The 27,402-nt window shown below is 67.9% G+C and overlaps 3 protein-coding genes and 2 non-coding genes across 6 annotated transcripts; 2 read left to right on the forward strand and 3 right to left on the reverse strand.

Moving 5' to 3' along the window:
* Nucleotides 1–1,627: 1,627 nt before the first annotated feature.
* On the reverse strand, nt 1,628–4,585 carry RPL19 (ribosomal protein L19). The gene is made up of 6 exons (XM_054224653.1): nt 4,428–4,585; nt 3,887–3,993; nt 3,307–3,429; nt 2,959–3,079; nt 2,485–2,595; nt 1,628–1,827 (listed from the first exon to the last, which is right to left on the reverse strand). The coding sequence occupies exons 1-6, from the start codon at nt 4,430–4,432 to the stop codon at nt 1,704–1,706; spliced, it is 591 nt and encodes a 196-aa protein (XP_054080628.1). The 5' UTR covers nt 4,433–4,585; the 3' UTR covers nt 1,628–1,703.
* Nucleotides 4,586–8,339: 3,754 nt separating this feature from the next.
* On the forward strand, nt 8,340–21,972 carry CACNB1 (calcium voltage-gated channel auxiliary subunit beta 1). 2 transcript variants are annotated; one of them, XM_054224691.1, is made up of 14 exons: nt 8,340–8,578; nt 10,336–10,422; nt 12,085–12,204; nt 12,757–12,879; nt 13,012–13,148; nt 13,240–13,316; nt 13,640–13,785; nt 15,418–15,498; nt 15,586–15,644; nt 16,416–16,525; nt 17,392–17,543; nt 17,657–17,752; nt 18,489–18,674; nt 19,926–21,972. In XM_054224691.1, the coding sequence occupies exons 1-14, from the start codon at nt 8,492–8,494 to the stop codon at nt 20,316–20,318; spliced, it is 1,854 nt and encodes a 617-aa protein (XP_054080666.1). In that variant the 5' UTR covers nt 8,340–8,491; the 3' UTR covers nt 20,319–21,972. The 2 variants fall into 2 exon arrangements, with proteins under 2 accessions (XP_054080666.1, XP_054080667.1); XM_054224692.1 differs by lacking the exons at nt 8,340–8,578; nt 10,336–10,422 and adding an exon at nt 10,843–10,962.
* A 356-nt stretch (nt 21,973–22,328) lies between these two features.
* LOC128919511 (dickkopf-related protein 3-like) lies at nt 22,329–24,644 on the reverse strand. Its single transcript, XM_054224807.1, has 4 exons — nt 24,465–24,644; nt 22,968–23,145; nt 22,494–22,689; nt 22,329–22,383 (listed from the first exon to the last, which is right to left on the reverse strand). The coding sequence occupies exons 1-4, from the start codon at nt 24,642–24,644 to the stop codon at nt 22,329–22,331; spliced, it is 609 nt and encodes a 202-aa protein (XP_054080782.1).
* Nucleotides 23,442–23,532, reverse strand: TRNAI-UAU (transfer RNA isoleucine (anticodon UAU)). Its single transcript is given in 2 exon segments — nt 23,442–23,477; nt 23,495–23,532. It is a non-coding gene; the product is annotated as a tRNA-Ile (tRNA).
* Nucleotides 24,645–26,494: 1,850 nt separating the features above from the next.
* On the forward strand, nt 26,495–26,566 carry TRNAC-GCA (transfer RNA cysteine (anticodon GCA)). Its single transcript has one exon. It is a non-coding gene; the product is annotated as a tRNA-Cys (tRNA).
* The last annotated feature ends 836 nt before the right edge of the window (nt 26,567–27,402 follow it).

Here is a 27,402-nt window from a genome sequence, read left to right on the forward strand (position 1 = left end):
CACGGGGGCTCTCCGGCCGCGTGAGTCACCCCGCGCTTGGCCGCGGTGAGTCACCGTCGGTGGAGGCGGCTGCGAGGCCAAGGATGGAGCGGGCACGGGGCGGGGGGGGGGGGGGGGGGGGCACATCGGGGTGGGCTGGCACTGGGGGGGTGTGGTGTGGGTGACACATTGGGACATGGTGCGTGGGCATCGCACGGGGCGCACGGCAAGCAGCAGGGTCACCCGACCCCTCCAGCCCCGTCCCCAGGTGGTCCCATCACCTGTGTGATGAGGTGGGAGGGTCTCAGCTGTGTTTCCTATGGGTGGGGACACACACCCACCCGCCCCCCAGCTTATAAAAGCCCTGGCTGGGGCCAGGGATGGGGCAGAGCTTGTGGGGGGGAGGCTCCCCATGAGCCTACGTGCGGTGAGGACAGTCCCCAGCGCCGAGATGGCAGCGCCCGCTGGCGTGGGTTTGGTAAGGAGCCACTTGGGTGAGTGTGGGGTGTCCTGGGGGGGCCGGACCCGGCTTGGGGGGGTTCCCTGGTGTGACCTGTGGTCCCTGGTCCCAGTGCCTGGGGGTGTGCAGACCCCCACCCCTTCCCACCCCAGCCCTCAGTGTCCTCCCCCTCTGCACATTCCTGCCTTGCTCCCGGCTGGGCTGCCCCAAGGGCAGCTGTGGGAACAGACCCCCACCCCCCCCCCAAAAAGCTTCCCCTGTCCATCAGCTCTGGCAGGAGCCCAGCAGCGGCAGGGGGGCTTCAGCGTGTCCCCCTGATCAGTGGCCTCCAGCCCCCCCAGGGCTGCCCTGCTCCTGGGGGCGCACACGCAGCCTGAAGCCCCTCTGGGGCTGTGCCCCCACCCTGGGCATCTCGGTGCTGTCTCTTGATGGGCAGCAGGGACACAGCGCTGCCTTCAGCTGCGTTCCCCCCCCCCAGCAAGGCCACCGCAGGCAGCTCCTTCCCCAGCCGAGGTCACCCCAGAGGCAGCTCTGAGGGGCTCGTGGTTCTTGGCCATTAAAAGGAGGGTGGGGGCTCTGTGCCCACCTCTCGCCCAGCTCTGCCCTTGGCCACCTCCTGCTGTGACTTGGGGTGACCAGGGGGTGCCAGGCCCTTTCCTGGGGGGTTAGGGTGGGCCCAAGGAACTCCACAGTCCCAACCTGCCCCTCCTGCCGAGACAGAACCTCTGGCAGAAGACACTGCGGAGCAGGGAGTGCCCAAGCCCCAGCACAGCCCCCAAGGAGACGCTGCCTGTCCCTGGGAGCCACCAGGATGGGCTCCAGGGTGCTGTGGGTGGCAGTGGCAGCCCCCAGACCCCTTTTCCCCCACTGGAACTCAGCAGGAGGGGGAAGACTTGGAGCCAGGGCCACCCTTTGGGAGACCAGGCTGCACGCAGAGGCGCTGCCGGCGCAGGAACCAGGTTCTGCCTGCGGCGCTGCCCTCCGCAGCCTGCAACCGACTCGCTCCAACCCGTGTCCTTCCCCTGCCACCAGCCCGGCTCATCCTCACACCAGGAACCGCCCGACCAACTCCCTCAGTTCCCAACAAGCAGAGCAGACCCAGCACCAAGACGGGGGACGGCAGCTCTACCCCAGCCCTTTCCCTCCCGGTTCCAGAAACCCCGGAGAGAGCGAGAGCGCAAGCCTGCGTGGGAGGAGTCCTGGATGTGGCATTTTATTGACCACTTGTGGATGGAAAACACTATGTACACAAGACAGCCAGCATTTACTTCTTGGTCTCCTCCTCCTTGGAGAGGGTCTTAATGATCTCCTCCTTCTTGGCTTGCAGACGTTCCTCACGGCGCTTACGAGCCTCCTTGGTCTTGGACCTGCGAGCTTCGGCCTGGTCGCTGCAAGAAGTTAAGAGTTCATGAATGCGCAGGAATCGCCTCAAACAGCCTTGAAAAAAGCCTTTAACCAGCCCTGGTCTCCTCTCGCTCTACAGGAGCCTGGTCCACCCAACCAGCCGCTGAAGTGAGCTTTGCCCCAGTGCTCATGGGCCACCCACAGCTCCAACGTGGTCCTGCTCAGCCCCGAGGAAGGACACCGGGCCCTGCTGCCCTCCCCGAGGGGTTCTTGGCTCCAGGGGCTGCCCCATTCGGGCTGGCTGGGGGCACACAGCTTTATAAGACACCAAGGTTAAGATACCGGCTTTTTCACCAAGCACCCAGCAGCGTTTTGAAATCCATTGGCTCTTACGCCTCCTCACCTCCCCTTGTCAATCATTTACAGATCCCAGTGGCTGGATCAGTAGATCTACCAGTTTACAGCTCTATGGGCAACCACCATCTGCTACGCCTGCGGTGGAACGCACCAAGCTCTGCCAGGATCACCCATTTCTCTGCTTCCAGCCAGCCCTACCCAGTTTTGGTTTGATTCTTCACCAGGGCTCCAGACAGAGCCACCAGTGGCAGCAGCCACCTGGAATTACCTGCCTGTAGAGTTATTTAAAGAAAATTGATTCCACAAACTGCAAGAGCAAAGCGTAACAGCCAGGCAGCACTTACGCCAAGAGCTTCTTGCGAGCCTTGTCTGCCTTGAGCTTGTGGATGTGCTCCATCAGGATCCGCTTGTTCTTGAACACGTTGCCCTTGACCTTCAGGTACAGGCTATGATACCTAACGGAACGGAACGGACTGTCAATGAGGCCACCCGGGAGATCAAACCACCGCGCAGCTTCCAGGTGCCCTGCACCCCTCCCAGCATAGAGCAGCAACACACGCAAGCGTGGCTGCGAGGAGCAGGGTCACTCCGAAGCTCCTGCGCTGCCTCTTCCCTCCTCTGTGCAGGCAGAGGGCTTGTCTGGAGAACTGCCAGGATTACTCTGGAGCAGCTCTCCGGAGCTGTGCGTCCTGGAGAGGATTTATTTTTCACCCAGCCGCACAGCGAGGAGCTGGCTGCAGAAGCTGCATACAGCAACACAGGGGTATCTAAGTGTGCGGAGACGCGACCCAGAGCTGGACGCGGCACGGCAGGCTTACATATGACGGTCAATCTTCTTGGACTCCCTGTATCTGCGGAGCAGGCGCCTCAGAATTCGCATCCTCCTCATCCAGGTCACCTTTTCGGGCATACGAGCATTGGCCGTACCCTTTCTCTTACCTAGAGAGGGAAAACAGGAAGAGAATGAGGCCAAATCTCTGCAAGTTGAAAAAGCGCTTTTGCTGGAGAGTTTAATCCTTCTCTTTACTTCAATAAGTAAACTATTGACATACAAACTATGTATTTTTAGGCCCTGTCACAAGACTCTTGGAGACCATTGCCCAATATAAGCTTGTAGGTGGACCCCATACCATGCAAAACAGACATTTCTGGGAGCCAGCGCTTACCGATGCCCATGTGCCTGCCCTTCCGGCGGGCCAAGGTGTTCTTCCTGCATCGGGCACGAGAGTGAACGGTGACAGGTTTGCGGATGATCAGACCATCCTTAATCAATTTCCTGATCTGCTGACCTGTGGAAAGAAACTGCATGTTCAACACCTTATGCGCAACGAGAGAACACATTAGGCAAGTACAGATTCACACCCAGGCTGTATGGAAAGGTTCCAATGCAAAGGACAAGCCAGACCTTCCCCCAAAGCCTCTCATCCTACTGGAGCTGCTCTTTTACCCTACCATTCACCCCTCACTAGCTATCTCACAGGACACCGCGTACTAAACTCGCTACCAAGAACACCCGCACTCATTGTTGTCAGTGCACTGTGGAGCTTTGCAAGTCCTGCCGATGGACTCATTTCCACTTTGAAGTGCAAAGCAGTTGCTCAAATGCCAGAATTTTACCTCAGCCAGCCTCATTGCTGTACGGAACTAGTCAAAAAGCCTCTTCCCATATCACTAACCCATCCCTCTTCCACCGGGCAACGCGAGCGGCGCACGGCAGGGCCCCGTGGGCGAGAGACGACCACTCACGCGAGTTAGCGTTGGCGATCTCATTGGTTTCGTTGGGATCCAGCCAGACCTTCTTTTTGCCGCAGCGCAGGACGCTGGAGGCCAGCCTCTTCTGGAGCCGGAGCATACTGGGGATGAACCACGCACACGGCTCAGCGCCACGCTCCCTCCCGCGGCCGGGACGGCCTCCAGGCCCGGGACAGCCCCCAGGGAGCCCGCCGGGCGCAGGCCGCGCTGCTGGAACAGCACGACGGGGAAAGGGGGACCAGCCAAGGGCCACAGGGCCCCCGAGCAGCGAGGCCAGCCCCGCTCAGCGCTCCCCTCCCTCCCTCCGCACCCCTGGGCCTGGGCCCCGGCCGCCATTTCGCCCCCTCCCCAGCGCGGCCCAACCGCCATTTTCCCCCGAGGCCGGAGGAGGCCGCAGCCGCCTCACAGGGCCCAGAGCCCCGCCACAGCGCGGCGGGGCATCCCCCGCTACTGAGGCCACCCCGCCGGTCGCCCCCACTCCCCGCCGGTGGCCGAGGCAGGGCCGGCAGGGGGGACAACGAAACGCGGCCCTCACCTCATGGCGGCGGCCGGGCGGAGAGGAAGAGGCGGCGGGCGCGGCCCCGCCCACAGCCAGCGCCGCGGGGACCGGCACGTACCACCCCGCGCCCGCCCCGCTCCGTCCCCGCGGCTCCGGGGTGGCCCGAACGGCGGCGAGAGGAGAGCCGCGGCGGTGAGACGGGTGAGAGGGCGGACGCGGAACCGGACCCAGCTCGCGACGGCGGAGAAGAGACGCCGTTCCCACCTCGCTTCCCCCCCCCCCCGGCCCCGCGGGGTGGTACAGCCCGCGCCTGCGTCGTGGGCAGGGCCGGGCGGGCTCGGCGCATGCGCGGTGGCGTCGGGGAGGCTGCGGGAGGCACGTGGGTGGTGGGGGAACTGGGGGGGACTGGGGGGCGCTGCGCCGGAGCTGGGGGTCAGGGGCAGGCTGGGGGGCTGCAGGGAGCTGGGGAGATGCCCCCTCCCCGCCGGTGGGCCTGCGTGGGGCGGGCAGGGGTGCAAGGCCTGCCTTGGCCGCAGGCCTCACCTCACACGGGCGGCCTACAGGCCTCCCCCCGCACTCGGGGTCACAGGCCCTTCTCTGCACCGGGGTCCACAGGCCTCTCCCCGCACTCGGGGTCACAGGCCCTTCTCTGCACCAGGGTCCACAGGCCTCCCCCTGCAATCAGGGCCCACAGGCTTCTCCCCACACCAGGGCCCGCAGGCCTCCCCTCACACCCGGGCCCACAGGCCCCTCGGGCCTCCCCTCACACCAGGGGCGGCAGGAGGTTGTCCCCAGCCCCGCTTCAGGCACCTCGTTGTGCCCCAGGAAAACCAGGCACAGGTTGTCCCTCCTCACCCTACTCAGGCAGCCGTAGGTTGGGAAGAGTTTAACGGCAGCGTCATCCCATTGCTTTTTCCTAGTAAAAAGTGGGATGTCCGTTTCTCCAGCGTTCACCTGCGGTCGTTCCTTGTTTCCCAAGAAGTCACCCTAAAGGGTGGCGTGAACGTCCCGAGGTTGGTGCAGGAGAGCAGCGAGCTGGCGTCCTGCTTCATTTCCGCATGTGGATCAAGTTCCACTTCATTTGCGGTCGTTGGGTCGTGGCGCTGCTGAGAAAAGGGGGCACTTGTGTTTTGTGATGAAGTAACCTGTTAATACAGGTAGTAACAGGGCTGCAGCAAGGGCTGGCGTTGGCAGGAAGCATTTTCCTTTCCCAGCAATTTGCAGTCAAAGACACAAGTGAGGTCTGGACGTGCCGGTGGCATCGTTTGCAGCTGGAAAACCGAGGCTGAGCGGCATCTCGTGGCTCTCCCAGCCAGAAGCGGCTCCCCAGAAAAAGCCGTAGTGAGCTTGAAACGGGCCTGGTGGCAACTGGCGTCCCTGGCGTCAGAGAAACGACCCAGAAAAGTGCTGGAGCCCCTCCAGGAACAGATTGGTGATGAGTTCCTGGAAGAAGGGAAAACTTGCAAAATCGTAACGTATAGATTGTAACTGGCCTAAAAACACAGGGGTTTCTCTGTGACTCGATTCCCACTTTAAAGCAAACTTGTGCAGCGACAGTGTTGCTTTTTAACCACCCCAGTGTTAAATAGCGCCCAAATTCATCATTTTGCAGCAATTCTTTTCCTTCCTTCCTTTCGACCGCTGAAGGTTGCGAGTGGTTGGAGAGTGAAGGCCCCCCAAGGCGCCTCGTTAAACACCCAAGACAAGATGCTAACGGCTCCTTTTTGAATCTGGCGGCCGTAGCAGAGTCTAACATATGGCGTGAGAAGAGGAGCCGGTGGCAACAGATTTTTGGTTCATTTTGAGAGAAAAACACAGATAAACACAGGCTTTTGCTGTTTAAAAACTGACTCATCATTTTCATAAAACAAATCGCAAAATCTGGAGGCTCCTGAGACAGGAGAGTGGCTGGGTTTTAGTTACCGGCTCCGGGGTTTTGCCGCTGGAAATCGACGTCCTCCAGAGCTTTTGGCCGGTTGCGTGGGCTGGAGACGGGAGGGTGAGTGTGAGACACGGGGTGCGTGTCCCTGAGCCCTGTGGAAGCGTCACCTTGCGCTCTGTGCTTTCCAGGGAGGGTAGGGATGAGGAGACGGATCTGGCCCCAAATTCAAGGAGAGGTTTCAACCCCGGGGAACAATCCTGCTGCTGGTGCACGAGCCCCTCCAGAGAGGTCCGGAGAGACCTCCCATCCCTCCTCTGCCCACGCTGTCCCACCCCCGCGCTGGACGGGAATGTCCGTGGCTCTGTGCCCGCCGAGGAGCAGGGGCAGAGCTGGCACCGGTGAGCCCCCGCGGGGGGCTGTGCCCCTGGCAGCGCAGGCAGCAGCGAGGGGGGGGAGCCCGGGGAGCCGAGCAGCTCCGTCAGCGGGAAGAGGGAGATGCAGTAATTGCGTTACGCTCCCACGCAGCTGCCTGGGAATGGTGCGCTCGCCCTCCGCCTCCGGGCAGGCTCCCCGCTGGCAGGGCCCCCGCTGCCTCTGCCCTGGCACCCGGCGCTGCCTCCCCAAAACGCCCTCGCCGCCACCTTCTTCTCCCCCCGCATTCCCCCCGATGCTCCTGCGTCGGCCGCGTGGCCCAGGCCTGGGCAAGGGGGGCAAAGCGGGAGGTGGGCAGGCTTTGGTGCTGGGGGTGGATGAAGCCCCGACACCCGGAGCTTGGCCAGGCACAAGGCACAGAGCTGGGCACGGTGGGGGCTTCGGTGTCGCGGGGTCGGTGGTGCCAGCCTGCGTGACCTTGGGCAACTCGTCCCCCTCCAAAATTCCCTTCCCCACCTGCCCGGCTGCCACCAAGCGCCCGCCGGTGCCGTCGTAGGTGATGGATGGGGGCTAATAATGGAAAATGTGGCGTCAGCTGTCCCGCTTCCCCAAGCGCATTGTCCCACAGCTGCGGGAGCTGGGACTGGAGCAGGAAAAGACCCGCTGGCGCGGAGCAGGGAGGGGGCAAGGAATTTTTAACTTTCCAACAGCCGGCAGCGGCGGCTACTGTGGCGCAGTTGCCATGAGATGAGTGCGGGAGGTCTCAGCCGGGTCCTGCCTGGGGAGGAGGCTATCGGGGGGCTCCCTGGGGAGGGGGCAGAGGCAAGTCGCGTCCTGCCCGGCACATGCCAGCACCCGTGCAGGCTGCCAGCGGCCCTCGCCCAGCAGCACGCGCGGTCTGCCCCTCGGACCCCCGGCAGGAGAAGGCAGGGACGGTGCTGGGGTCCCTGGGGGGCAGCTGCAGCCTCACAGGGGGGCAGCGGGGGCCAAGTGCAGCCCCTTCCCCACCACACGTGGGGTCCACCAGCCCCGGGCGTTCCCCCCGTTGCCGCAGGGTTGCCGGATGCTTTCCCTGGATGCTTCACATGGGGCATGCAGATGGGTTGGGGGGGGGTGGGGGGGTGGATGTTCCTGGGGAGCAGAGTGGCTCGGGGGTGGGGGGGGGGTGGGTCACTCTGAGGCTTTGGGGATCCCAGCTGGGGAGGGTCTGGGGGGGAGAAGCTGGAGTTTTAGGGGCAGCCTTATCCAGAGAGCCCCATTTGGGGTTGGGGGCACAGCTGTCCCTGCATGTCCCCCCCCTTCCCAAGCCACAGAACAGGCTGGGGGCCCTGTGTACCCCCCCATCTCACTTTGGGGTCCCCCTCCCCCCCCCAGCAAGCAAGTCTGCTCCAGGCTAAAGGCTTGGGTGTGCAAGCCGCGGTGAGCACCGCTGTGCCCCCCCCATTTGGGGAGAGGGAATCCTCATCACCCCCCCCCCTCTATTTCCCCCAGGGGAAAAAGTCGCTTTGGGGGTACCCTACCTGGGAAGAGGGGGGGGGGGCACATCCCCCATCCCTCCCGGGAAGGCGGTGGGAGCGGCGGAGGCGGCTGCCCGCCATCCCTCGTCCCCCCCTGCCGCCATCCCCACTCCTCCTTCCTCCTTCTCCTCCTCCTCCTCCTCCTCCTCCTCCTCCTCCTCCTCCTCCTCCTCTCGCTCGCTGCACGCCGGGGCCGCCGTCACCGCGGGGGCCGGTACGGCGGAGGCCAGGCCTGGGCTCCATCGTCATCGTCATCGTCTTGTCCCTCTCGGGGGGTGTGTGTGCGTCCCCCCACCCCACCCCAAAACCCGCCGACCCCGGCGAGCTCCATGGTGCGGGAAGGCGGCATGGCCCGTACCCCTTACAGCTCCACGCAGGACATCCAGATGGACGTCTTTGACAACGCCACCCTCCAGGTGACACCCCCGGGAATTTGGGGACGGGGGACGGTGTGTTGGGGGGAGGCTGCAGCGGTACCATCGCCCACAGCCCCAGGGTGCATGGCGGGGCGGGGTGGGGGGGGTGAGCCCCATCAATTCCCCCATCCCGAGCCCTCCACCCCGTAACGGTGGTGATTCCCCCGCCTCAGCATGCAAAGCACAGTGTCCCCCACCCATGACCATGCTACCCCAGGAGGGACCCCAAATGCAGTCGTCCCCCCCCCCCAACACCAAGCATCCCAGGGAGGGGGGTGTCCAGCCCCCAGGTTTGGGGAGTGCATGGAGCAGGGCGGGGGTGTCTGTGCTGCTTGCTGTGTCACTGCTCCCCCCCGCCTCGGGGTTTGCTCCCCCTACCTCGGGGTTTGCCCCCCCGGAGCACCCCGGGGTCGGGGGGGGAGGTGGGTGCGATGGGGTGTTGTGCGCACCGGGAAACTTTTAGGAATTGGGAAAACTCCGCTGGGGTGGTGTCCCCCCTCCCCGCCCCCAGATTGTCCCTTTCACCCTGGGGGGGGGGAGGAAAGGGATGTGCCCCCAGCTGGTCCCAGTGGGGTGGGGGGCACCGTGGACCAGTGGAGCAGCTCATTTTCATGGTCTGGCTGGGTACTGTGTCGTGTGTCCCCCCCACCCCGCCCCCTGTACACCCCCATGGGGACAGCCCCCCTCCTCCTCTGTGCTGACCTGGGGAGCGTCGACCAGCTGGGGTTACAGTTTTGGGGGGGGGACGGGGGATGGAGACACAGGCCCTGGCCACATCCAGCCAGGCAGGGCTGGGTGTCTCTCCCCCACCTCCGGGGGGGGGGGGGTGGGGTGTCCCTGGGTGGCTGCAGTGAACCCCCCACCAGCAACGGGGCCACCGTCCCCACCCCAGGGACCTTCACCGCTCAGCCCAGCCACGTCCATTCCCTGCTGCGAACGGTGGATGGGGGGGGGGACCGGGGGGGGGACCGGGGGCGAAGGACCTAAAAATACCCGGTGCTGCCCGGCGTGGAGACCACCCATCCCTGGGCTGGGTGGCAGCTGGACCCAGCTGTCCCTCTGCAACACCGGGAAGGGGGGGGTGACAGTCACACTCATCCCGGCATATCCCAGCCTCTCGTCCCCCCCCCGGGCATGCTCCGATATCCCCCCCACCCGCAGGAGGTGCTGCAGGGGGGGCACTGGGGCATCCCTGTCTCCCCCAGTCCACCCCAGCAAGAGACACTGGAGGAAGTGGGGGGGTCCCGTTGGGGTTCAGGGTGGGTGCCGGCTGGCGGGGGTGGGCACGGGGGTGCAGATGTGTGTGCACTCCTTTACACAGAGCGTGCCCATGCTTGGGGGGGGGACACGCACACGCGTGTGCAGGGCTTGGGCACTGGGGTGGCAGTGTGGGGACACGGGCAGGCATGGGGTGCCCCCCATAGCGGCCACCTCCCCAGGGCACTGGTTGGGCTCTGGTTTGGCTGGGGGAGGGGGCATGGATTTTGGGGGCTGCAGCCAGGCTCTCCCCCAAATCCGATCAGCCCCACCAGCCCCCTCTCCTCCCCATGGGGATTGGAGATCCAGCCCGCCCGGATAAGGCGATGCCAGGTCCCTGCCTCAGTTTCCCTTCTCTTGTCCCCCAGGAGCTGGGTTTGCTCGCGGGGTGGGGACGGAGGGGGATGGAGCATCCCTGGCAGCTGGGGCTGGGGGGTCAGAGCTGCCCCCAAGTCCTGGGGCTCCAGCGCTCCCCTCCTGCCCCCCCCCCCTCTCCCCAGGGCAAGTACAGCAAGCGCAAGAGCCGCTTCAAGCGCTCGGATGGCAGCACCTCGTCCGACACCACCTCCAACAGCTTCGTCCGGCAGGTGAGAAGGGGGAGCAGCTGTCCTGGGGGGTCCCGGGGGATGTGCCTGCCCGTGGGGGTCCTTGTCCCCCCAAGGACCGAGGTGGGGGTCCAGGTTTGTAACCGAGCCCAGTCTCGGGGGAGTGCGAGCGTTGCGATGGCTGAGCCAGACCCGGCTGTGCCCCCCGTCCCCCCTCTGCCCTGCGGTGGGTGCTGGGGGGAGTCGTCCCCCCCATATTGGGAGCATTTGGGGTCCTGTAGCCCCCCCAGGGGTTCCCTGCCCCTCCTGGGGTGACAGGCAGGGCACACAGCCCTGGCATCGCCCAGCTGGCATCGAAGCCGCCCTCCCCAGCCCTGTCCACCCTGCTGCCTTGGCAGCGGCCCCTGCGGCCCCCCCCCGGCCCCCACCCCCTGCCCGGCACCGGGCTAAATATACCCGGGGCGGCTGCGAACGTCCCAGGGCTGAAACCTGACCCACGGGTGCCCCAGCCCAGCGCCCGACCCACTCGCCCCCGGCCCTGCCACCATGGAGATAGCCGGCAAAGACCACCCCGCCGCCCCGGTGAGCATCCCCCCCCTCAGCCCCGCAGCCCCCCGGCACCCGGGACACGGCCCCCAGCACCCTCCCGTCCTGGCTCTGCCCTCGGTGCAGCGTCCCACTTGGCTCCGGGGGGGTTGGAGAGGGTGGTCCCAGGAGCTGGTGGGACCCATGGGGGTCTGTGGGGTGAGGGCACAGTGCCTGGACCCCAGGTGACCCTCCCAAAGGCCCCTCTGGTCTCACCATGGGGCTGGGGGGCTCAAGAAGGGCCAGACCCCCAACAGCAGCGGGAGATGGGGCAGCCAATCTCTGCCCCATGGCTTTTGGGGAGGGGGGGTCCCCTGGGGGGCTGCTGCCCCACAGCTGGGGGTAGAGGTCTGTGCAAAGGAGAGCGGCCCCCACCTCCCTGGTGTTGGGAAAGGACGGGGCAAACTGGGGATGGGGGCTCCTGGGGGGCTCTGCTGGGGTTTAGGGGATTATAGAGGGGCTGGGGGGGAGCAGACCCCCCGGGGGGGGGTTGGTGCCTTCGCCGTCCCCCACAGAACCCACTGCCCTGGGGCTGGAGGAGCCCGGGGTGTCCCCGCTGTCCCCCGCCCAGTCTCTGGCCCCAGGGGCTGGGGGGTGAGCAGGGGGTCTCCCACCCCACCCCAGCTCCAGCCTTGTCCTGGGGTGACCCCGAGTCACCCCACAGCGCCCTGTCCACATTGCCATGGGACCCCTTGGGGGGGGACGGTGATGTCCCCACTGGCCTCCCCTCGGGTCGGGGACAGCTGGGGGGCGGCGGGCGGGCATGGGGGGGTCCTCATTGCCTTCCCACCTCTAACGAGAGGCCCGTCGGCAGCGGGATGGGAGCAGGCACCGGCTCGGTATCACGTTCCCTCCCGGAGCAGTGGGAACAGCTGTGCCGGCCCTCGGCCTGCCGTAACCCCGCCGGGATGACACCGAGCAGGATTTGCCCCACTTGGGGGGGAGGCAGCTTTCATGGGGTGGTTTGTCCCCAGCGTGCCCAGAGGCCATGATGATGGGCACCAGCCCTAGCGAGGGTGTCCTGGGGGCAATGGACGGCTGTGGGGTGGGGTGTGGGGCTTGGGATCCCCACTTTTGTGGGGGGATGGCACAGGCTGACTCCTCTCCCTGTTCTCCCAGGGCTCGGCGGAATCCTACACCAGCCGCCCCTCGGACTCGGATGTGTCGCTGGAGGAGGACCGGGAAGCGCTGCGCAAAGAGGCCGAGCGCCAGGCCATGGCGCAGCTGGAGAAAGCCAAGGTGGGAGAGCCGGGCTGGAGACCCCCCTGCCTGCCCTCGCCCCCCCCCGGCTGCAGGCAGGTACCCCTGCCACCCCCCCGGCCCTGGCAGGATGGGACCCACTGGGGGAAGGGGCTGACCCCCGGCACGGGGACCCCCCTGGTCTCACCCCTGCTCTCCATCCCCGTGGCATCCTGTCCCCTGAAGTGGTGGTCTCGGCATCACTGGGTGGCACTGGGAAGGCAGTGGGGTCTACTGGGTGGAGCTGGGAGCCGGAATGCCTGGGTCCTTGCCTTGGCTGAGAACGCATCGCACCTCGCTTGTGGATCCAGGGCAATTACCTAATGAGCCCCTCATTAGCTCCCAGGGTGTTGTGGCCACAGTGTCCCCAGCCCAGCTCCGGCGAGTGGCCGCACCGCGGTGCCCATCGGAGCCGAGCCAGCCCTGCTGCCCAGCCGGTTCCACCAGCACCTGCCTGGCCCGAGGGGGGACCTGCTCTTGCTGGAGGGGGGGGTGGGGGTCTCTGCAGTTTTGGGGCGGGGAGGAAGATGCTGAGCCCTCTCCTGTTGGCAGACGAAGCCGGTGGCGTTTGCCGTGCGGACGAACGTCGGCTACAACCCATCCGCCAGCGACGACATGCCGGTGCAGGGCATGGCCATCTGCTTCGAGCCCAAAGACTTCCTGCACATCAAGGAGGTGGGGAGCGGGCTGGGGGGGACCGGCAGGGGGGCGTGGGACTGGGGTCGCTCTGGGGATGGCAGCCCTGGGGGTGGGCATTTGGGGGTTTCAGGTGTTTTCCCCCCCCCCTTTTCCTTTTCCCCGGCGCAGAAGTACAACAACGACTGGTGGATCGGGCGGCTGGTGAAGGAGGGCTGCGAGGTGGGCTTCATCCCCAGCCCCGTCAAGCTGGAGAACATGCGGCTGCTGCAGGAGCAGAAGATGAGGCAGAACCGCCTGAGCTCGAGGTGAGGCTCGTCCCCGACCCCCCCGGTTCCCCATGGCCCCCCCCATCCCACCCTCACCCCCGTCCCCCTCTCTGTGCTTCTCCCCATCCAGCAAATCGGGGGACAACTCCAGCTCCAGCCTGGGCGATGTGGTGACGGGGACCCGCCGGCCCACCCCCCCGGCCAGCGGTAAGGGTGTCCAGGGTCCCCCCAGCCCCTGGCCTGAGCGGGGCAGGTCTAGCCCGGGGGGGTCCTTCCTCCCCCCAGCTGGGTAAACCCCCGCCTCGTCCGCAGCTCCGGCCCCTCCGCCCCCGGTTGCAGGCAGGCGGGTGCACCCCCCCCTCCCCTGGGGACCCCCTCTCCCTTCTTTCTCCCCCCTCCCATCCCCACCACCCTCCCGCTCTTCCCAGCGGCCCCCCCCGCCATCTCCATTTTTCCCTTCTTCCATCGCCATTATCACTCTTCTTTTCTCCCTCCCCTCTCCCCGGCTCCGGCTGCCCCTCCGTCCCCAGGTGCCCTGGACATGCCTAGCTTTGCCTTTGACCCCGATGAGTTAGAGGAGGAGGAGGCCATGGAGACCCACCGCTCCCCTAAGAGTAGCGTGAGCAGTGTCACCACCCCCCCCGCCCACAACAAGCGCATCCCCTTCTTTAGGAAGGTAACGGCACCCGCCGGCCCGTGCTCGCCTGCTGCACCCTGCCTGCCCTAACACTGCTGGGGAGGGCTGGCGGGGGCCACGCGCTGCCCGAGCAACCTGCCTGCGCCGCCACGGCGTGTCCCCGCGCCGCAGCATGGGCATGAGCGTCTGCAGGGGACGGGGCAGCGGGGCTGTCCCCCATGAGCCCGGGGGGGGGCAGTCTGTGGCTTCCTCCCCCCGTGGTCTGTGGGATGGATCAGCCCGTGGCTGCATCCCCCCCACCGTGGTCCATGGGATGGATCAGCCCGTGGCTGCATCCCCCCCGTGGTCCATGGGATGGATCAGTCCGTGTCTGCATCCCCCCCGTGGTCCATGGAATGGATCAGCCCGTGGCTGCATCCCCCCCACCGTGGTCCAGGGGATGGATCAGTCTGTGGCTGCCTCCCCCCGTGGTCCATGGGATGGATCAGCCCGTGGCTGCCTCCCCCCGTGGTCCGTGGGATGGATCAGCCCGTGGCTGCATCTCCCCCACCGTGGTCCATGGGATGGATCAGCCCGTGCCTGCATCCCCCCCGCGGTCCATGGGATGGATCAGTCCGTGTCTGCATCCCCCCCGTGGTCCATGGAATGGATCAGCTCGTGGCTGCCTCCCCCCGTGGTCCATGGAATGGATCAGCTCGTGGCTGCCTCCCCCCGTGGTCCATGGGATGGATCAGCCCGTGGCTGCATCCCCCCCACCGTGGTCCATGGGATGGATCAGCCCGTGGCTGCCTCCCCCCGTGGTCCATGGGATGGATCAGCCCGTGGCTGCCTCCCCCCGTGGTCCATGGAATGGATCAGCCCGTGGCTGCCTCCCCCCGTGGTCCATGGGATGGATCAGTCCGTGGCTGCCTCCCCCCGTGGTCCATTGAATGGATCAGCCTGTGCCCCCCCCGCCCCCGTGGCCGGGGGTCCCCCAGTGTGCGCATGGTGTGTGCCAGCACGGCCGGTGTCTCACCTCCCCCCGCGGATGGGAATGGACTGTTCCTCCCCCCCAAACTGGGCAGAAGCTGGGGGGGCTCGGGCGCAACCACAGCCCGGGGCGGGGGGGCTGCAAGGGCTTCTGGGGGGCGAACAACCCTGCGGGGGCCAAGCTGTCCCCCGCTGCCCCCCATCCCCCGCTCTCTGAGCCCCTCAGACCCCCCTTTACCCCAAATTAACCAAAAAGCAGGGCGATGCTTCGTGTGAAACACGCTCGTGGGGCAGCCCCCGGGGGGGGACACACGCATCCCCTGGGGCAGCCCCTGGGGGGGACACACGCACATCCCTTGGGGTACCCCCCGGGGACACACGCACATCCCCAGCCCCCCCAGCCCAGCTCGGTGCCCCCGCTCCCCACGCCCGCGGATAACACGCATGCCTTGTTTGTCTTCTCTCGCCCCCCCCTCCCCGGCCCCGTGCGGCCTCTCGGGACGTAGCGAAGCAGAAGCAGAAATCGGTGAGTAGCGTCAGGACCCCCCCCGGGAGGGCCCGCGGGGAGGGGATGGGGTGCCCCCCGCTTGCAGCCCCCCCCCCCCCCAGCCCCAGAGCTGCCCCTGCAGGGGCGAAGCCGAGCGTCCCCCCGGCGTCCCCCCCCCCCCCCCAGCCCTGCTAATGCCCCGCTCTGCCCCACAGGCCGAGCACGTGCCCCCGTACGACGTGGTGCCCTCCATGCGGCCCATCATCCTGGTGGGGCCGTCGCTGAAGGGCTACGAGGTGAGAAATGGGGGGCACGGGGGTGGGGGATACAGGGGGAATACAGGGGGGACCCTGGCCCCACGCTCTCCCTCCATCCCTCCCCAGGTCACGGACATGATGCAGAAAGCCCTCTTTGACTTCTTGAAGCATCGCTTTGACGGCAGGTGAGACAGGCGGCTGCGTGGCCGGGGGAGCCTTCACCCCATGGGGGGACCCCTAAAACCATGGGGGGACCCCCAAGACCATGGGGGACCCCTAAAACCATGGGGTGACCCCTAAACCCGTAGGCGACCTCTAACCCATGGAAGTCTCCTAATCCCGTGGAGGGACCCCTAACCACATGGGGGACCCCTAAACTCCATGGGGGGACCCCTAACACCACAGGGGGACCCTTCACCCCATAGAGAGGCCCCTAATCCCACAAGGTGACCCCTAATCCCACGGGGGGACCCCTAATCCCACGGGGGGACCCCTAACTCCATGGGGGGACCCCTGAGACCACAGGGGGACCCTTCACCCCATGGAGAGGCCCCTAATCCCATAGGGGACCCCTAACCCCATGGAGGACCCCTAATCCTGTGGAGGGACCCATAACCCTATGGAGGATTCTTCATCCCATGGGGGTACCCCTAAGACCACGGGGGGACCCCTAAGACCGTGGAGGACCCCTAACCCCATGGGGGGACCCCTAAACTCGTGGGGGGACCCTCAGCCCTGCCCCATGGTCCCTGCCGTCGGGGGGGGATCTCTGCCCCGAGGAGCAGGAGTGCTGTGGCTCCAGCTGCGGGCAGCCCCGTGCGTGGGGTGGGAGGACGGGGGTGGAAGGAGGGTCCCGTTCTGCCCCCCAGGGAGGTGGCTGCGTATGGGCGGGGGGAGGAGGCGGTTTGCACCCACTGTTGCTGCCCCCACCCGCTCGTGCCCCCTCCGTCTCGCAGGATCTCCATCACGCGGGTGACGGCCGACATCTCCCTGGCCAAGCGCTCCGTCCTGAACAACCCCAGCAAGCACACCATCATCGAGCGCTCCAGCACGCGCTCCAGCCTGGGTAAGGCGGCTCGGCCGCCCCACGCTGACCCCCCACCCCGGCCGGGCAGCGTGACACCCCCCTCCACCCCCCAAGCCTCCATCTGTATCAGCCCCGCAGCCTCCCGTCCCCCAGCCCGTCCGTCCCGGGGTGCTCGTACCCCCCGCGCCGGGGCACAGCTCGGGGGGGTGACGCGTGGGGGTCCGCCACCATGGGGTGACTCACACCGGGGGGGGGCCGGGGCCCTGCGCCCACCCCCCCGGCCGGTTTGACTCAGTCTCTCTCCCCCTCCTCCCCTTTTATCTTCTCTCTGTTGTGTTTTTCTTTCCTTTCCTCTTTCTCCTTTCCTTTGGGTTTCCTCCCCTCCGCGCTGCTCCTTCCTCCCCTGCTCCTGATACAGATGTCTTGGGTATGTAGCTTGGACCCGCCGGGACCCCTGGCAGCCCCCTGCCCGCGGTGGGGGGGGCAGAGGGGGACGTGTCCCCTTGGATCCCCACCTTCCCAGCCTGGCCGTGACCAGGCTCTGGGGCACCGCGGAGCCCGGCCACCCCGACAACCTCGGCAGAGTCTGGGGGCCCGGGACACCCTGGTCACACAGCTCCATCTGACCCCCCCTCCCCAAGTGCGTGTGGTCTGGGGGGGGGCTTTGCCCCTCCCGCACCCAGACGGTGCCAGCGCTGGGAGCCCTCTGCCACCTCCCTTCTGCAGGGAACCCCCCCGTCCCTGGGTGTGGAGTGACATTGGAGTGGCCAAGTCCCAGTACAAGACCCCTCCTGGTCCTGTCCCCATCCCCTTCCCCTTGTCACGGTTGTCCCCACAGCCCCCACGTGCCCTCCCGTCCCCCCCCCGCTGTCCCCCTGACCCTTGCTCTCTCCCTGCCCTGGCAGCCGAGGTCCAGAGCGAGACCGAGCGCATCTTCGAGCTGGCCCGGACGCTGCAGCTGGTGGCCTTGGACGCCGACACCATCAACCACCCGGCCCAGCTGGCCAAGACGTCCCTGGCCCCCATCATCGTCTACATCAAAATCACCTCCCCCAAGGTGGGCGCGGACCCCGGGGCAGATGGGGGGCTGTGCCGGGGGGGTGTGGGTGGGGCCGGGCGGTGGCAGGTCGGGTCCCTGCGGCCACCCCGGGCCACCTTCTCCTGCCCCAGGTGCTGCAGCGGCTGGTGAAGTCCCGGGGCAAGTCCCAGGCCAAGCACCTCAACGTGCAGATGGTGGCATCCGACAAGCTGGCCCAGTGCCCGCCCGTGAGTGTGCCCCGCCCTGCCCCACCCCAGGGCTCCACCCCAGGGCTCCACCCCAGGGCTCCACCCCTTTGTAGCCCCCTCGTGGCCAGTCTCCACCCACCACCGCAGTGATGTCAGAGGCCCCGCCCCTGCAGGCTCCTCCCACCACCCCAGCAGGGACCACAGGCCCCGCCCTGGGCCCTGAAGCCCCACCCAGTCCCATTGGCCCCGCCCTCTCCTGTTGCCCCCACCATGGGTCCAGAAGCCCCGCCCTGTCCCAGTGGCCCCACCCTAGTCCATAGGCTCCACCCTGGGTCCATTGGCCTTGCCCTGGGTCCAGTAGCCCCCCCCGGGTCCAGTGGTCCCACCCTCTCTCATTGACCCTGCCTTGGTCCATTGGCCCCGCCTAGTCCCATAGGCTCCGCCTTGGGTCCAGTAGCCCCACCATGGTCCGGTGGCCCCAGCCTGGTCCATAGGCTCCACCTTGGGTCCAGAAGCCCTGCCCTGTGTCCAGTAGCCCTGCCCTGTGTCTGGTAGCCCCGCCCTGGGTCCAGTGGCCCTGCCCTCTCCCATTGGCCCTGCCCTGTCCCGTAGGCTCTGCCCTGGGTCCAGTAGCCCCACCCTGTCCCATTGACCCCCACCCTGTCCCATAAGCCCCGCCCTGGTCCATCGGCCCCGCCCTGGTCCATCAGCTCCACCCCGGGTCCAGGCACCCCGCCCTGCCCCGCCCTGCCCCATGGCCTCCTCCTGCCCCCAGGAGATGTTCGACATCGTGCTGGACGAGAACCAGCTGGAGGAGGCCTGCGAGCACCTGGCCGAGTACCTGGAGGCCTACTGGAAGGCGACGCACCCCCCCAGCAGCAACCCCCCCAACCCGCTGCTGAACCGCACCATGGCCACGGCCGCCCTGGCCGCCAGCCCCGCGCCCGTCTCCAACCTCCAGGTACAGGTGCTCACCTCCCTGCGCAGGAACCTGGGCCTCTGGGGGCGCGGGGGCACCGAGACCACCCCCAGCCCCCCCACGCCCCTCGAGGAGCACGCGCTGTGAGACGGCAGCGGGGATGTCCCCGTCCCCCCCCCCCACCCCCAAGCCCCGCCACCGCTGGGGACATCCCTGGGATTGGGGATGCCCCGGGGAACTGCGGCCCCCCCCCCCTCAGGAGTGGGACCATCCTTGGGATCACCCCCCCGGGGACCTGTGGCACCCCCAGGGGTGCTGCAGTCTCCCAAGGGTGGGACCGTCCCTGGGATCGCCCCCCTTCAGGACCTGCTCCCTCTCCCCAGGTTTGGGGACACCCCTGGGATTGGGGCCACCCTGGGGAGCTGCAGCCCCCTGGGATGGGACCGTCCCTGGGATCACACCCCCCCCCCCGGGGACCTGCTCCCCCTCCCCGGGTTTGGGGACACCCCTGGGATCGGGGACACCCTGGGGACCTCCAGGATTGGGGCCATCCCTAGAACCAGCCCTGGGGATCCGCTCCCTGCCTGGGACTGGTGCCAATCCCGGAGTCAGGGTCCCCCGGGGGTCTGTGCCCCATCCCAGGCCCAGACCCCCCCCGGGGATTGGGATCCCCCCAGGAATCTGCCCCCTCCAAGACCCCCTGGGTATGGGGGTACCCTCTGTGCCTCCCTGGGGGCTGCCGGGGTGCCAGAGTCCCCCTTCCTGCGTCTCTCCGGAGCTCTGGGGGGGCCACGGAGGTGCCGAGGGCTCACCGGGTGTCCTGGTGTGGGCGAGGGGTGGCTGGAAGTGGGGTGCAGAGCCCCCCTCCCACCGTGGGCTTCACGGTGCTGAGCCCAAGGGGGGCCGCAGCACCCCCCGGGGCAGGAGGCAGAGGAGGGACGTCTGTCCTGTGTTGTCTGTCGCTAATTTTTCCAGCGAGCGGGACGCTGCTGCCGCGCCAACCCCCCCCACCCCCCCCCGCAGCCCTCCCTGCGCTGCTCTTCCCCCCCCCACCCTATCCCCATCACCCCCTTCCTGCCCCCCGCCCCCCCCGCCCCCATCCCCGGTGCCGTTTGGCGACGGGCTGAGACCTGCCGCCGTCGTGTCCTGAGTGAGCGGTGCGGTGCGGGCAGGCCAGGCTGGGCAGGAGCGCATGTGCCCCCCGCCACCCCCACGGCTAACCCACCCCCCCACTAACCCCCCCGTCCGTCCGTCCGTCCCTCCTTGCACGGTGTGGTTGCTTCTCCTAACCAGGGTCCGTACCTCGTGCCCGGGGAGCCGCCGCGCGAGGGGGAGCCCGGCCACCTCCGGCAGGGCCCGGGTGAGGTGGGGGGCCACGGGCAGGGCCGCCCCCCCCCGCCACCCGCCCGGCCGGCCCCCCGCAGCCTGTCCCGCCAGGACACCTTTGACTCGGAGACCCCGGGCAGCCGGGATTCAGCCGGCACGGAGCCCGGCGATTCCTGCTGCATGGACATCGAGACGGACCCCGGCGATGAGGAGCCGTCGGGTCCCCCCCGTGCCGGACCCCGTGGCCCCCCCGGCCACCAGCACCGAGCCAAGGGCCAGGACCGCTATGGCCCCGACCCGCCGGAGACCCTCGAGCAGAGCGACGTGGAGGGCTGGGGCCAGGACGTTTACATCCGTTAGGGTGAGGGGGTGCAGGCAGGGGATGGCCCCCCCCCCTCCCAGCACTGGCTTTGGGGTGGGGGACACCCCCACCGGTTGCCTTTGTGCCCCCCCGGAGCGTGGCCAACCGTGCCGTGGGGAGCCCCCGCTTCGCCCCATGGGCTCCCCCTGCCCCGCTCCTCGGTGTGGGGGGGGGTCTTCCCCCTCCAACTGCTGCAGCCACCCCCCCCCAAGCATCTCACGGTGCCTCGGGCCCTCCCCGCCCCGCAGGGAGAGCAAGCGACCAAAGGGGACCCCGGGGGCTCTGCCCGCAGCCGGGGTGGCCCCGTCCCCCGGGCACAGGGTTGGGGGGCCACATCCCCACCCAGCCCTCACCTGCTGGCTGCCCCCCCCCCGGCCCGGGTGCCCCCGCTTCTCCATGGTGCTGTTTGCCACCCGGCTGCAGGGGGACCCCTGAGCTGGTGGTGGCAGTCGAGGCGGGGGGGGGTCCCTGCCAGCGGTCCGTCCCCCGCACCCGCGCCCCCAGCCAGTGCCTGCAGCCCGGCACTGCACCCCTGCAGGGCTGCGCCCCACAGCCCCCCCCAGCATCGGGGGGTGGTGGTGGTGGGGGGGTGCATGCGTGTGCGGTGTTTGCAGGGCTTCGGGGTGCTCCAGGCTGTTCCCCCCCCCCCCGCCCCCGGGGTGCTGCCTGCCCGGGGTGGGGGGGCAGTTTGCATGTGTTTGCCTTGGAGGGGCTCTGCCTGGATTTGGGGGGGGGGGGGGGCGGAATCTGAGCCAGTTTTGGGGGGGGTCTAACACATGCTAACAGCTGCCCAGCCCTGGCCTGCCGCAGCCGTGGCAGCACCCAGAGGGTCCCTCTGCCCTGGGGGGCCCTGTGCCGCCCCCTGCCCCCCCTTTCCCTGGGACCACCGGGGTGTGCCGGGCAGCGCCAGGGTCCTGCCTCTCCCACCCCCAGCCCCCCCTGTGCCAACCCCCCCGCCGTGCCTGTCCGCTCTCGCCCCATCCAGCTGTGTCCGTCTGTCCGTCCGTCCGTGAGCCTGTCTGTCTGTCCCCCCCTGCCCGGCAGGGCTGCCTTTGCCCCCCCCCCCCCCCCCCGAGCACCCTGGGGCACTGCCTTCTCCTGCGCCCGCCCCGGAGCGTCCCTCGTCTCCCCCCACCTCTGCGGGGGTCACCACACCATGGTGGGGTGGGGACACCCCACTTCCAGCCCTCACCGTGGGGATGGGCTCACCCCACTTATGGGGCAGCCCCTTGCCCCGCCCCCCCCGGGGTGATGCTGGGGGTCCCCGGGATCACTGCCTTACCCAGACCACCAGCCTTGCCAGCCCAGGTCGGGGGGGCGCGGGGGCACCCAGCTCTGCCGCTGCCAAACTGCCTCTGCCCATTGTGTGCCTCAGTTTCCCCTTTTTTGGGGGGGGGACACACACACACACTCGGTGTCACTGCCTGCCAAGTGCTTTGAGACCCACCTGCCCCAGTGCTCGCCCCCACGGCGGCCGGGGTCCGGGCAGTGGGCCCCCCCGCGGGCAGAGGGACGTCCCGTATTTATGTCACTCCACAAACTTTATTTAAAAGACCCAACAAAGTGTATTTTATTTATTTATTCTCGTTGGTGTGTGGGGGGACTCGCCCCGCTCGCTTGGTTCTTTGTAATAAACATTTCAGTGAGACCTGCCCCGCGGCTGTGCTTGGTGGGGGTCTGCGCGGGGGGGGGGACACACACGTGCATGGGGGCCGCAGCGACCGGGGCCAGCGCTGAGACCGTGCACAACTCAGCTCTGCAGTGACCCCCATGTCTCTTCCTGGGGTGGGCCTTCAGTGAGGCTGAGATGGGGACGGAGCTGGGACCTGCCCGGCTCCTGGGAAGGGGCGAAGACCCGCAGTGGGACTCAGGGGGGCTCCTGCCGCCCCGCTGCTGGGGTGACGGGCGCCGGCAGCAGGCGGGCTCAGCGTCGGCGCTCAGCCGGGTTTCTCGGCGCTTGGCCGGCTCTGGACACGCTATTTACAGGGAATAAATACAGCGCTGCCGGCTCAGGGCTGCCGGCACCTCCACTCGCTCTTCTCCGGCCAGTACTCGAACGCCTTCCTGCGGAGAGGACACGGGGACGTCGGTGGCACCTCGGTCCCAGCCCCGTTTCCATCCGGACCCGGGTGTCCCCCACTGCCCTCCCCCAGCTCGGGGGTCCCCATACTCACTCTCGCCCTGGCGCGGTGGCCCGGCAGACCAGCCCGGCCTGGCAGGGGCAGACCTGGTTGATGCTGAAGGCCAGACCCCCGGGGGGGACGTGGCAGCTCTGGGCCAGCGCTAGCCGCCGCTGGCACACCCGCTCGCCGTGCTGCCGCGCGCAGCAGCTGTCTGCGCCGCAGTCCTCGTCCCGCTGGCACCGGGCTCCTGGCGGGGCGGAAAGCGGGGTTAGGGAAGGGGGGACCCCCACTCTGTCCCCAGGCTGGGGGAGAGGGAGGGTGACCCCCAACATGTCCCCGGGCTGGGGGACAGGGATGTGGCTAGATGCGCCCAGCACCCATTGGCTTTGCCCCATCGCGGGGGGGGGGATGCTGGATGTCGGCACCCACCCCATCATCATCGCGTCCCCCAGTTCCCAGGGTTGAGGCTGGGGGGGGGGGGGGGGCTGCCCCTTGTGTCCCCGCCTCTCCCCGACCCCTGCTCACCCTCCTGCCCGTCGGGCACGGGCTGCTGGCACTTCCCGAACATGCAGAGGAGGCCGTGGGCGCAGTGGGTGTCGCGGCGGCAGTACTGTCCCGCGGGACGCCGGGGCAGGCACAGCCCAAAGTGCTCATCGCAGAAGTGCCCGTGGGCGCAGGGGGTGGCCGGGCTGCACGCCGTCACCTGCATGGGGGACATACAGCACCTCAGGGGACCAGACCCCATCCCGGACCCCATCCCCGGCCAGAAACAGCAGCACGGGGCAAAAACTGCCTGTTTGCACGTTAGGAAGTGAAACAGGGCCGGGGGTGGGAAGGTTTTAGGTGGGTTGAAGGCTGAGAGCAGCTCTGCCAAGCTGGAGACACTCGTCCCGGCGGGAAAGCCCTCCCGGACAGGGGTTCCAGGGTTTTCTCTCGGGAAAAGAAAACCCGGTGCAGGGATACACAAGGAAGAGCGGCTGCCGAAGCCCGTAAAAATCCTGCTCCAGGTGAGGCTCGAACTCACAACCTCGGCATTGCTCCGCGTACTGCCCTATAAGTACCGCGCGCTGACCGATTGCGCCACTGGAGCGCCCGGCGCCGCCCGCCGCGCCCGCGCTCCCTCCCGGCCCCCCCCGCCCGGCCCCGCCGCCCCCCCCCCCGGGATCGTCCCCGCTCCCAATTCTGCACCCAGAGCCCACCCCTGCTGCCGTCCCGGCTGCCGACACGGTTCCCACCCCCACATCCACCCCTGCAGCACCCCCCCACTGGAAATTCTGCACCCACCCTTGCTGCAAACCCTGCTGCAAACCCACCTCCCACCCTTACACCCACCCCTGCAGCACCCCCCACTGCAAATTCTGCACCCACCCCTGCGCCCACCCTACTGAAAACCCATCCACCGCCCCCGCACCCACCCCTGCAGCAGCCCCCACTGCAAATTCTGCACCCACCCTTGCTGCAAACCCGCCTCCCACCCCTGCCCCCCTCCTGGCTGTAAACCTGGCTCCCACCCCTGCACCCACCCTTGCCACAACCCTGCCTGCAAACTCTGCACCCACCCCGGCTCCCACCCTTTGCATGTGTTTGCCTTGGAGGGACTCTGCCTAAACTTGGGGGGGGGGGGGGGCAAGTCTGAGCCGGTGTTGGGGGGGTCTAACACACGCTAACAGCTGCCCAGCCCTGCCCTGCCGCAGCTCCAAGGCAAACGCATCCACCCCAGCTGCAAATTGGGCACCCACCCCTGCTCCTAAACCCAGATCCCACCCCATCTCCCACCCTCACATCCCACTCCTGCTCCCACCCCGGCTGCAAACCCCCCTCCCACCCCCTGCACCCACCCCTGCTGCAACCCCCACTGCAAATTCTGCTCCCACCCTGCTCCAAACCCACCTCCCACCCCTGCCTGTAAACCCGGCGCCCATCCCTGCTCCCACCCCTGCTGCTATGGCACCCCATCCTCCTCCTCCTCCTCCTCCTCTCCCCCAGGAACCCCCACCCCGGGGGGTGCCACCCACCACTCACCTCGTCCAGTTTGTCCCCGGGGCCGGCGCTTCTGCCCAGCGTGGCTTCGTGGGGCAGGTGCTGGGGCAAGGAGTACATCCAGGCCCAGAGGTAGCCGGAGGCGAGGGGCAGGAGGGAAGCGAGGAGGCAGAGGGTGGCCGGGGACATCGGGAGGCAGAGGACGGCTGGGGACATCGGCATGCTGCTGGCGGGTGGCACTGGGTGGCCAGGGCCTGGGGTTTATGTAGCCCATGGCCTATCTTGTCCCCCGCTGCTAAAACTGTTTGCCCACCTAATGGGGAAGGAGGAGGCAATCAGGGGTTAAGGGATTAACATAATTGCCAGCCTTCCCCTGGCTGGGTGCCGCAGCCCCAAAGTAAACAGCCCCCCCCCCCCCGCCAGCAGTCTGGCTCCGGCGCCTGGGGGGCTCCAGCGCCCCCCGCCCCCCCCCTCCCCGGGATCCCCGCCAGCCCCTGGGGTCCCCGCATGGCTCGGGGGGTGCCAGCACCCTGCCAGGCACCGGCGGCTCCCTGCAACAGCCGGCATCGATTCCCGGGTTTGTCCCCCCCAGCTTTTCCTGGGAGAGTGGGATGCGGGGACAAGGGGGAGGCAGAAAGTGGTGGTGGGGGGCAAACGCTGTGACCCCCCAGGAAGGGCAGCGGTGGGCACAAGGTTGGCATCGGACTTGTGTTTTGCGTGTGTGCCCCCCCCCTCCCTGGCACATGGCCCATCTATCCGTCCGTGTGTGTCCCCGTCCCCCCCCCCCCGCCACCACACACATGTCCCCCGGGGGGGTGACGGGCTTTGCACCTTCCCTAACGGCTTTGCAAAGGAGGTGTTTGCCTGTCCCGGCCCTTATCTCCCGGCTGAGCTGGCCCCGGCGCTGGGCAAACCCGCAAATGGCCTCCCCTGGGCGCATCCCCCAGACAATGTCACCACCGTGTCCCCAAACACCCGGGGGGGCTTAGCCAGGGCCACCCCACACTCCCCCCCCCGACCTCTCCAATACACTTTGCAGCGGGTAGAGCCACCACAGGGCTGGTTCCCAGTTGCCGGACTGTGGCACGGGGGCTGCGGCAATGCTCCAGGTGGGTTTTGTCCCCAAGGGTGGCCAGGGCAGGGCGGGAGGTGGTGGCTCGCTGGGAGGGGGGTGCACCAGGGTCTCCCCTCCTTTGGGCTCCAGGGAGTTATCCTGCTGTGGGGAGGGACAGGGATTCACCCTCCCTTGGGGTATCCCGCTCTGAGACTCTGCTGCCCTGGGCGATCCTCGCTGCCTTCGTGCCTCAGTTTCCCCACCTGTAAAAAGGCAGGCGGTGGGGCTGAGGGGTGACACAGGGAAATGGGGGCAGCTCGGCGAAGGGACACCGCGGACCGGTGGCTGGAAAACCACCGGGGCGACCCCAAACCTCCTTTCTCCCCGTGGTCCAGGCCGCGGGGATCCGTCCCTGCACGCCGCCCCCCGCTCGCCCCGCGTTTGCCCAGCGGCTTAGGGAGCAAATATTGACCTCGCTCCCCGGTCGCAATCGCGGCTGCTCCCCCCATCCGTCTCCCGCTGGGCACTTGCCCCCACGCTGCCATCTCCGGCTAATCCCCCCCAGCGCCACGGGGGCCCCGCACAGCCGCTCTGCTCCCCCAAACCCCCGGGGCCCCCCCAGCCCTGGCAGCTCTGGGGGGGGAGGGGGATGGCCATGCGCTCCCCCAGCCCTGCGGTGGGGTGCAGGGCCGCCTGGCTGTGCAGAAAACTCCCGGTTTGGCCCCATCCTGCGCTCTGCAGATGGGTTTGGGGGCTGCTGGAGCCGTGTCCCCCCCCCATCCTCGGCCTCAGCCGGGGATGGGTGTGGGGGCTGGATCTTGCCTTTGTGCGCCCCCGCCTTTGCAGGCAGTGGGGGGGGGACATTGTGAGTGTGCGCTGTGCGGGGCGGGAGAGATGGGGGTGCGTGGGGGTCGTGTGTGTGCGTGTGTGTGTGTGTGTGTATACGCACTGCAGCCACGGGGGTGACACAGCCCGACCGCCTGGCCCTGTAGCCACCGGCCGAGTTGATCGTGGCAGCGGGGGTATAGCTCAGTGGTAGAGCATTTGACTGCAGATCAAGAGGTCCCCGGTTCAAATCCGGGTGCCCCCTTGTTTTTTTTTTTCCCCATTGCTTGCTTGGGTCTTTTTTTTGGGTGGGTTCCCCTCTTTTTTTCACCCCGTTTATTTGCTCCCCAGCCCCCGCGGCAGCAAGGGGGGGTCGCCGGTCCCCGCTGCTCCCCGCAGCCTCCGGTGTCCCCGCCGGGAGCTTTCTCTTGCAGAAGGATGGATGTCCGTGTCCCCCACCTCAAAAAAGCGGTGCCCCCCCGCCCCCAGCTTCCCCGATTTCAAGCGGCCAAAGGGTCGCGGGCCCCCACGTTGGTCCCGCCCCCCCTCCGGGTTCAGCTGCAGGCTGGGGCGCAGGGCTGGGGGGGGGCCGGCATCGCTCCCCAGGCCCTGGGCACGGGATGCATCTCTGCTGGTGTTTGCACCCTCCTCCTGCCCCGGCCCCCAGAGTGCCCCGCCCCTCCCCCCCCGTGGCTGAGCCCCCTCCCGGGTATTCGGGGCTGGGGTGCACCTGAACCCCCCCAAAACGCTGCCCAAATCACGCCGTGGCCAGTAGCCAGCCTGGGCGAGCAGCGGGCGGGGGCGTCGGGCTGCTCCCGGGGCTCCGCGGGGCCGGCTGGACCCCCGCGTTGTGCCCCCCGCCCTGTGCCCCCACCCCACCCCAGGACCCCCAGCCCCCCAGTAACCAGTGCTCCTCCCGCGAAGGGACAAACCGGAGGAATGGAAGGACGACGAAGGTTTGTGCCGCGGAGACGCGTCCCCTGAGGGTTTGTCGCGGGGGGGGGGGGGACCCCAGGGGGGGGCGAGGGGGAAGGACCCCGGGGGGGCGAGGGGGGGAACCCCCAAACCCGGCGGCTGCGATTGCCGTGCAGCCCCTCCGGC

This window comes from Rissa tridactyla, chromosome 19 (assembly GCF_028500815.1).
Source record: "Rissa tridactyla isolate bRisTri1 chromosome 19, bRisTri1.patW.cur.20221130, whole genome shotgun sequence".
NCBI classification, from domain to species: domain Eukaryota; kingdom Metazoa; phylum Chordata; class Aves; order Charadriiformes; family Laridae; genus Rissa; species Rissa tridactyla.